This window comes from Rhea americana, unplaced genomic scaffold (genome assembly GCF_003343005.1).
Source record: "Rhea americana isolate MKP2758 unplaced genomic scaffold, rheAme1 scaffold_191, whole genome shotgun sequence".
Taxonomy (NCBI): domain Eukaryota; kingdom Metazoa; phylum Chordata; class Aves; order Rheiformes; family Rheidae; genus Rhea; species Rhea americana.
In genome coordinates this window covers 1,547,560-1,557,553 of record NW_028186050.1, presented here as the reverse complement: position 1 = coordinate 1,557,553, position 9,994 = coordinate 1,547,560, and the positions used below count along the sequence as shown (strand labels likewise).

General features: G+C 37.3%; 1 protein-coding gene across 2 annotated transcripts; it reads right to left on the bottom strand.

Annotated features, from left to right (window-relative positions):
- Positions 1–6: 6 nt before the first annotated feature.
- Positions 7–9,994, bottom strand: SNAP29 (synaptosome associated protein 29). 2 transcript variants are annotated; one of them, XM_085302747.1, is made up of 5 exons: positions 9,809–9,994; positions 8,171–8,367; positions 7,057–7,142; positions 5,614–5,721; positions 7–3,898 (listed from the first exon to the last, which is right to left on the bottom strand). In XM_085302747.1, the coding sequence occupies exons 1-5, from the start codon at positions 9,992–9,994 to the stop codon at positions 3,741–3,743; spliced, it is 735 nt and encodes a 244-aa protein (XP_085158873.1). In that variant the 3' UTR covers positions 7–3,740. The 2 variants fall into 2 exon arrangements, with proteins under 2 accessions (XP_085158873.1, XP_085158875.1); XM_085302749.1 differs by having other exon boundaries at positions 5,614–5,718.

Below are 9,994 nucleotides of genomic sequence, written 5' to 3'. Positions count from 1 at the left end.
AAAAAAAAAAAAAAAAAAAAAAAAAGGGTTAAAAACCCTTTTTTCCCAGGGAAAGGCCAGATTCACAAAGACAGCATTTTGTATATAACCTGAGTAAAGGCAGCAGTTTCTCCTAAAATTTTCAACGGCACCCGTACTATGCTTTCATATTATACTATATAGTGTCCCAATGATTTCAGTAGGCCAAAATAAAGTTCACCGTAGAAACAAGTCTTTGTAATATAGATTAAAATTCAGCTGCACAACATAATTTGTTACTGTATTTAATTCAATGCTCAATAAATTTATAATAAACTACATCTAGGAAACTAGTAGCCTGCTACTGCTCCCCTCTTCTCTCTCCTTTCTTTCTTTCAGGAGTGTATCTTATTACCTATATTGGGAAGAGTATGTTCCTTTCCTGTATTTTATACCTCTTCCAAATTTATTAGTGTACCTTTAAAAGAAAATCTCATTCTACAAAGAAGGTAATAGAATTTGTTGCTACCTTATTCTTAATATTGAACTTTTACTCAAGCTCAGAATAACTTTAATCAGAGCTATTTCGCTGATTCCTATACTAACATGACTATTCAGGCAGAACAGTTGGTTTAACTTATCAAGTTAGCACTACAGTGAAAATTCAGTTTCTTCTGGAAGTCCTGTCCCTAACATAAGATAAATTTTTCAGTGGTATTCAACAATAAATAAAAACYATACTTTATCTCAGGAACTAAAAGGAAAGTTGCAAAAATAAGTCCTCACTAACATGCAAGATAAGATTTCCTGGAAAGGCAAGTATCTTTTTCTTTTTTTTTCTTTYAAATTCCCCTTTCTGCAAGATGCAAAGTTATTTTAGCCAGCAAAAAAATTTCATCACTATTACAAAACAGTATTGTGTCTTCATGTCAGTTAGACTTAAGTTCTTTAGCAGCAGAAAGTATAAAGCATTTTTATTAAAGCCGAGAATGGAAAAGGAATTCATTTTGCAGCAGATAATCGTTTATACCCATGCAAAAATCTTTATTCCTACAAAAGAAAGCCAATGTGAGAAGTACTTTTTTAAAACAAGGCCATTAAATGAAAGTAATAAAAGAGCAGAAAAGCGCAAGTAGTGAAAAAATAAAGGTGTATGTTACTGAAACRGTGAATGGGATTGTTAGAAGAGAAGTTAGAGTTTTTGTGCAACTTCTAAATGGTTGGATTCCTGGTTTTCTAGTCTGCATGAATCAYGAGACACTCAAAGCAGAAAAAGATTATTTATTCTCTTTCCTTGTCTACTTTTTAAAAGCATCAAAGATATCTAACCAGGATACAGGAAACTTCTAGCAAGGTTGATATAACTAAACCATTGATCAAGAAGTCAGTTTTGTGAAATAATTTAGACTGGAAAAAAAGGAAGAGGTTTACCTCAAAAAGGTGACATATTTCACTCCTAAATCAACTCTAATTTTTGCTTGGAGTCAAGCTGTACGTTTCTTTTTATTACATGTAATGGAACTAGATCCTTCAACTACTTTTCTCATCTGTTAACCACAGCTTACTGGAGAAAATGTCAACCTACATCCCAGCCACCGAAGTCTTATTTTTTGGAAAGAGTCAAGAYGTAAAATAGTTGTATTAAGATGAAGATAGATTTCAAACTAAAAGGAGTGTCATTAATTACTGGGGAATTTTTTAAATATTCTCTGTCATGGACAGAGTCCACAAGTCCTTTTCTTGAAATACAAACATGTCCGTTAATGAGCACTAGGGTTTAAAAAAAAAAAAAAAAAAAAAAAAAGTCTTTTCACCTTTTAAATTAAAAAGAGGAGAATCAAATAAGAAATCAAAACAGGTACAATCTGAATTTTGATCTTACTTCACTAGGGTAATTATAGTTTGAAAACTAATGATCCATTCTATCTACTAAAGAAACAAATCAGCCTTCTTGAGGTATTAAATCAAATTGTGAATATCCTGGCAGAGTAAGAGAGAATTAATCACGGTATATACCCATCAGAGTAGATGATATATGGATATTAAAAGGCTTTTTTCAAGCTTCCAAGTGAATATACATAACACATTGAAAAATGAAGAGCTATGAAAGATGCTCAGTAGTTCCTAAGTTGCTGCAAATCACAGCCTTTTTTTTTTTTAAAAAAAGAAAAAAAAGGACTGAATCAATGATATCAGTAAGGCAAAACACAGGCTCACCTTAAACCTATTTTGTAACTCTACTTTGCTAGTAATGCCAGGAATAATTATTTTTCCATAACACCATGCCCAAGTGTAGCTATTTTCTGTGAATTATTTTTCTACAAGTTAACTTTCATGAAACCTAGTAAAACAAGAAGGCTCAGGATTTCTTAGGTTTGTTTTAACAGTCTAGTACACTTTGTAGCAAGTTACCTCAAAGTAACGAATTCCTTAAAAAAGGAAAGGAGAAAGGAACCTGAATGCCATGTTCCTAAAGCATACAACCTTGATAATCCAAAGGCCCAAGATCTCTCTGTCATTTATAAGACATGTGGCAAAGTGCCACAAGCTCAAAGTGACTATCACTTCTTAGCCACTCATTGTCATTTGTGAGAGTGAGTGTTCTAATACTGRCACAGGTCCCTACTGTGACACAGGGGTACATACGAAAGAATAAAACAAATTGGAAGGCTCAACTTGTATCAGGAAGACTCAAAAACATTTTTGAACTTTTTCATCAGCTGCAGAAACTTTTTGTACCTGCTAAAATCAACGYTGAACTACGTGAATCACAGTTGAGTCTCCTAAAAACACTGACATTAAACAAAAGACTATCTGCTCACTCCCTAATCACCTTTGTTTGAAATAAATATTAAGGAACTATCTTCTATGATCTCTTCATATAGAATCAGTCCAACTCTCCATTTCTAAAATGGAAGTTATTCTTCAAAAAGTCACCTAACTAAGTAGGTKGAGAAAGGGCAGAAAATGAAGAAGCAGAGGCTGACAATATATATGAAAGAAACTTTTAGAACACATATGTTTGAGTCCTAATTTTGCTACCTAAACTTTTTGGGTCATGGTCATGAACACTTCTGGTACCGATCTTTACAGAAAAGACGGTAAAGGAGAAAATTCYGTGACTCGATCATAAACACCACAGTTTATGGACCCATTGCTTGGGAAAAGTCATCCTAGGAAAAGGAACAAGTACAGGATATTATCATTACTGCCTGACACCCTTGATATTTTACAACTTCCATAGAACAGTTTGTTCCTTAATCCCCAGAAATGCCAGAGGACAGTCACTAAGAATTATTTTTACAGCTGGAAATTAGCATTTTTCCAGAATTTAGAATAGCTGTAGGTAAAACAGAATTAGCAACATTTGTTCTGAACCAAGAAGCACATTCTGTTCCCCTCCACACCCTCCCCAAAACAGAAGCAAAATGTAGTTACTTTTCTCATCACAGCTCTCTGGCCAAGGACACTGAAGCATTGTGGATTGCAAATTCCTCCATGCACATGACACACAGTAATGTCATTGAACAGGGTATCCAGCACAAAAGCATTTACCAAGTGCTTGAAGATTTTACTCAACATGCACTTTTTCCATGTACATTAGGAAAAAAACTTAAGATATTATGATGCATATAAGATTATGCAATTTTAATGACAACAAAATCAATGACATACCAGGAAAAAAAAAGGTAGATGTTGACCAAGATTTTTTTTGAGAGAGATCTGATGAGATAGGAGAGCCAAGAAGAACTGATGCTGAAGTAAAAATTTCTATGAACCCTTTAAAGTTGTCGGACTCTTTTATCAGTGCTTGCAATGTTGACATCCAGTGTCTCTACTTTTTTAGTTAGCCGATCAAGCATATCATCCTGCTCCTCTATTTCTGTCTGCAGACCAAGAGCTAGGTTTTTCAGACGACTCAACCCAGAAGACATCTCATCTGTCAATAAACAAAGAAAACACAAGGAGTCAAAGCTGTAGAAAGTGTACTGCTTAAGTGGACGCTGTCAAGATTAACTCTTCTCCAAAAGCTTCAGTCAAAAAACATTAGTGACAAGTGCTCAAATTTGAGTATTTTCCTGCAACAGTGGAAGCACCAATATTTTATGACTGCTAGTGAATTACTAAAAGAAAGCAATTACTTCCGTCTCCTTTCCACTACCAATAAAGTATAAATGCTTAAAGTCAAACTGGATTCTTTATAAGGTACTACGTAATGCAGTTCTTTTAATTTTCTTAAACATGTTTTAAAGTAGGGCACAACTTTTTTCAGYTCAGTATACACAATATGCTCACTACCTCAATTATTTTTGAGATGATCTTTACTGCAGAGATATAATTAAAGATTTAAGCAGTTACCTGTCTCAGGTAGATGAAAATATCCCATCTCCAAATTCCAAATTTTATAATTAAAGCTACAGGGAAACAAATTTATTGCACGATTGACTAGTATAAACGTTTCTCGAACTAGTAAGTTTTGTGTGGCCTGGAAATAGAATAAATGTGCTTCCACTAACACTTACGCTTGACTATTTCTCTTTGATCTAGTTCTTTCTGATTTCTTTCCAATCTCATCTTTCTAGGTCAGATAAACAGTGACGCATGTAAGCAAAGAGGCATTTTGTATATATACCACAGAACAAAGCAAGAAAAAGCCAGCTGTATGTTTTTTTGGAAGTAACACAAGAAATGCATATAATCCACAAATGAAATATTGAATGCCTTTTGATTCTTCTATTTTCTGCAAAACATGTATTTATTTCAAAAGCTGTGCACAACTGTAAATATTTTGTATCCAAACTGACATACAATTTAATAACTAAATTTTAACTGTCAGTCAGGTAAACCGAATATATCTTCCAAAGTAAGGGGTAAGCTCTATGTAACAAGGAACTAAGCATTCTCATTGTTCTTACCTGGATGCTAATCTAAGGCAGTATCTCCTTCTTAACATTACTAATATCTGCCTAGCAAGATTTTCAGAACAGGAGAATGAGCCTGCTTGGCCTAGTGATATTCCAGTCAGCTTACAGGATGATTCAAAGAAATATTTTCAGATCCTGAACGCAAATCTTGTGGGATACATCAGCAGTATTTCCTCAGTCAGATGACAGAGATTTGCTAGCATATTCACATTCAGTAAGCGTGTTTATTACGGTCAATACATGGCTAAAGAAGGCTAATGATTTTCATCCCCCCCTCCTTCTGGTCTCTTTGTTCAGTAACAGTTCACAAACTAAAAATTTTTAAAGCACAAGAATATAACAGAAGAATTAAAGTATCGATGCCAATTACGTATCAGTTTCCATAATAAATTTATATTATTCCAGGCATCTCAGCCAGGTCATTTCTAGCTGATTTCATGTGAAATGCATTTCTAACTCAGATTTGCCATTTATCTTTGCAGGTAGTTTACCCACAGATGTCCCACAGTATTCAACCATTCAGACAATGTTTCAATCAAACACTGGATTCTGCCACACAGATTGTTCTGAAATGCAGATTACAAGCAAATAATTTTTCATTATAAAAGTTCAGAAATTAACTAAACAAAAAAATGTTTGCTGAGAATATATTATTTAACTTTTCTCTGTCTTAAGAACCTAAAACTGTGAAAATAGGATTATGTCAAAGAGCCTCGATTTTCTCTCTCACCTAAGTTGTTATCAATTTTCTGGTGATAAGCTCGCAGATGTTGATTCTTTGGATAAGCATCACGTTGTACTGAAGAAACTGAATCTGCTCTGCTGAAATCATTGTCTGCTAACAATACAAAACACAGGATGTTATATAATAAAAATATTTTAATGAAGAGTCAAGTTTCAGAAAAATATTAAAAATTAGTCTAACTACAGATGCCACTTAATTACATAAACTGCTAGAAGACTATCAAAAGCAGTATAACATCACTGTCTACAGAGTACCCTTCAAGATGCACAGTTATTAACACAGGCAACTGGCTGCATATCAAAGCTGTAATTATTCTCTTCCCAACTGCCTTCTGTAGTTCTGCTAGGAAGTCAAGGAAAGAAAAACAAACAAACAGGAACCACCACCCCCACCAACAACAAAACAGGTAGTAATTTCAACCAGTATTTAAGTGTCCTCCTAGGTCAAGCCACCTGAGAGTTGTTTCTGCCCTCTGCTGGGCAGTCTTTTAATATTAATGAGTGGAGACTAATGTATCTAAGAAGAGACCAAAAAGATTCAAGAAACGATTTTCAGTCAGCTGAGAAGCTTCTAGCTGTTCTGTAAACACACACATTGCCAATTTCACAGAGCAATGCTGGGTCATCCTCTTGCAGTTTCAGTTTAAAACACCAAAAGCGTACTTCCTGCACATCATATAAAAGTTGAAAATTAGCTATTCAGATTAGCTTGCTTTCTAATCAGATTTATCCAAACTACTTACCTAGCGTTGTATTTCTAGATGCTAATTAACACCAAAAAGGTATTTCTTTWCTTAGAGATACACAACTCTAAAGATATGCCACTGTTTTCTCACTCTTACCAAATAAATAACTGAAACCCATTTAAAAAAGTAACTTATTCCATACACAAAAGTCATTCACAGAACTSGTTGTGAAGAAGGGGAACAAAAACAACCTTGTGCGCTTCCTTGTGAGAATAAAATACYGACTTCAGCATAGTAGGTTAGCCTATGTTTGCAATAACAAGKAGAAAAACATCTGAAAATTATGGCAAACCATAGTTAAGGAGGACAACTACATGTTAACAGTTTGGCAAACACAGAATAAGGCTACCTGTACATTAAATGGATTGCTGGCCATAGTCTCCTCTGTGCAAATACATGCACTGTATTCTTTCACAGTCTTTACTGGATACAAGCCCTTGCAGGAAGGGCTAGAAAAAAATCCACATATAAGTAATACTTTCGTGTCTTYGGCACAAAGAGTTTTAGGGGCAAGCAATTCCCTAGAACTGATGGTCATGAAAGGTCACGTGCCAATCTCCAGTAGGAGTTAGGCAGCAATGCAAGTCAAGAGTTAGGCAGGCTGATGAGTCTGTGCCTTTACTACTGTGCAAGTGTCCCCTGCTTGGATGACAGACATTCAGTATAAAATAAAATTAACAAACCTGAATTGTCTAGCCTCCTTAAATTTGGATGACTTTCCTGGTATTTTGACTCTTGCTCTTTACTAGACATCATTGCTTCTTTTAATCTGGTAATGCAGAGAGAAAGAAAATATTCTTATGGACYGAAAGTTTGATTTTGAAACTGTTAAACAAAAACATGTGAAGAGTGAGTTTGTTAGACTTAATTCAACATGTTCCTTTACAATGACTATTAGYATTTGTCTTCAGTGAAAGCAGAATAGGACCCTCTAGTGCTGAAAATAAGAAAACTTTAGTATCAAGACAAAACTGCTTCCTCAGTCTTGGAGACAAACTATTTCTTTCTGCTAGCAGGAGACTGGAAGAAGAAAGGGAGAAGGGCAGGAAATCAATCCATTCAGCATTTTTATATAAAATTCTTAGCTGAAGAGAGGTAAGTACTGTAAGACACTCACCTTCACAGCACGTATTTTTATTTACAGCTTTCAGTAAATGGTAGAGAAATACATGCAATGTTTAATGGGAACCATGTTGATGCTACAAATCTTGATTTCCTGATAAGACTAGAGTAGACACAATAATTCAAAAGGCTCTTAAGAATTACCTGTGATGGAATTTCCTACAAAATTGAGGTTTTTCTCATTAATACAACAATAAAGAAAAGTAAAAATACTTATAGGAAAGGAAAAAGATTCAACAGAATTTCTTTTACATTTTAAGTTCTCATTTGCTGGTGATGTTTCAGACATGCCACTGGAGATAAGTATCCAAAAAAGGTTAAAAAGGTAGATGGATTAGGTGAAGAGTTTAGCTGGAAGATACATGAGTGGAACTAGGGAAATTTTTAGAAGACTTTGAGGAGAAAAAAACCCTAAAAAACAGAAAAAAACACAGAAGGCTGGTACTTGAGAACTATGGAGGAACACAGAATGTGTATGTACAGAGTAAAAAGTGAGGGTCCTTGATAGCATAATAAGGGAGGAGCAGGTGCCTGGGCTATACCCTGCTTCAAGCAGTACTTCAAAAAACTGATCTAGATCCAGAACCTCACAAAATATTTCTAATAGCGGGCAGGTCTCCTGCTTGGTCCCAACATAGTACTATTATATCAAAATAAAATGTTTATTTTACTTACCTACTGTTAGCATTATACTCAAGGGTTCCATTCTGCTCAGGCTTACTCTCTGGAGGTTTGGGTTTGAAGTAGTTTACCAGGCCCCCAAAAACACTCTTGATGTTATTTATGTGTCTTTGACTAGTCTTCAAGTCCTGGTCCATTTTATCTACCATTTGTTCCGTGCGCTTCAGTGCCTCCCCTTGACGTACAAGCTCCTAAAAATATCGACAAAAAAGGGGAAGTTAGGAAGGATAAACTGCAACATCAAACATTTTTAACAGATACTCTAAAAAAAACCCCACAAACAACAGAGCTCCTTCATCTCCCCACACGATTTTTAAAGGCATCCAGCCTTTTCACTTATTCCTTTTCCTCCAGGGTGTTTCAATCAAGAATTGCTAGTCAACCATAATGATATGCTATACCAGCTATAAAATTCCCATAACTAAGCAAAGCCGAGTTTCCTGTCACCTAGTACAAGTGGGACCTAGAAAGTTTCCATTCTGTCTCTCTCTCAGGTTGAAATTTCTACTGGTTCCAGCTGGGACAAGCATTGTACCAGATGGGCAATGTAGTGAAAAATACATTTTATGGCATATTGTTTATGGAATGGAAATGACCAAATACAACTATTTGTAGTTGTGGATGACACTTTCGTTGATAAAGGTTACTATTTTCACATTATTGTTGTGTTCTAGATAACTTGGAAAAAGAGTAGCTAAAGGAAATACACACTTTTGCAGTACTAATACTTACAGTGCAGGATTTAGAAACCCTGATGCATACAGCTATGTTGTTTACTAATGCAGTTGCGCAAACACTATTCCAAAGTAATCCAAAGTTTATTTCCAGCAGTAAAGCTGCCTGTGGCTAACACTGAAGAGGAAGAAAGGCCTTAGATTTCATATTCTCTCCAAAGTTTCAGAAATTCTAGTTGAATATACTTACTTTCTCACTCAAGCGACCTACCTCATCCAGTCCAAATCCTATCATTAATCCTATATTAAGTCTACATCCCTGACTCCTTATTTGAGCTTCTCTTAAAAAGATCACAACCCGGCAAGCTCGCAGAAGCAGCACAAACACCACAACGCCCGCGGCGGCCTGCGGCAGGCCTCAGGGCGGCCTGTAACCCTGGTGCTAACGCCGGGGCGAACGCCTCAAGAGGGGGTGACACAACGCACACGGCCTCTGCTAATGACACCTCTGAGCACAAACCCCATCCCGAAACCACGCCGTAGGAACGGCGGAAATGATTCACAGGGATAAAAGCTGGCACGTCGTAAACAGCTTTTTGAGCAGACTTTTTATTTAGTCAAGAGAACAGCTAAGCCTTAAAAGAACTTTTTACCAGATAAAAACAAGAAGTAATTGTTTAAAAGCTGTGGGAAACACAGCTATAGTCCCGAGACCGGACAGATAAATCAGGCCCCACTGGAATTTTTTTCTGGGAAAACCAACCTCCGCCCCCTTCCCCACGCCGCCCCCACGGGCGCAGGTAAGCAGTTACGCCGCCTCGGAAAGGCTGAGCCGCCCCCGGTGCYGCCGGCTTCACCCACAGGAAAGCGAAGCAAAGGCCCGAGGAAGAGCGAAGCGAGAACCCGAAGTGAAGCCACGGGCCCCGGACGCCCCCGCGGCGGGGCCGCCCGCACGCACCTCGGAGGCGGCCACGCCGACGCGCTCCGACTCGTAGAGCAGGGCGAGGGAGCGGGCGGTGCTGTCGGCCGTGGCGGCCGAGCGCCGCAGCACCTCCCGCTGCAGGTAGCGCTGCCGCTCGGCGCCGCCCGCCTCCTCCTCCTCGGCCTCGGCGAAGGGGTTGTAGCTCCTCGGCGGGGCCGCCAT

Bases quoted from the DNA above. Each gene is read 5' to 3' on its own strand.
- SNAP29 (XM_085302747.1), bottom strand. From the start codon at position 9,994: ATGGCGGCCCCGCCGAGGAGCTACAACCCCTTCGCCGAGGCCGAGGAG. The intron at 7,143-8,170 runs GTAAGTAAAATA...CTGCATTACCAG, and splicing joins GAGTATAATGCTAACAGTAG to ATTAAAAGAAGCAATGATGT. The intron at 5,722-7,056 runs GTTTGTTAATTT...TTGTATTGTTAG, and splicing joins AAGGAGGCTAGACAATTCAG to CAGACAATGATTTCAGCAGA.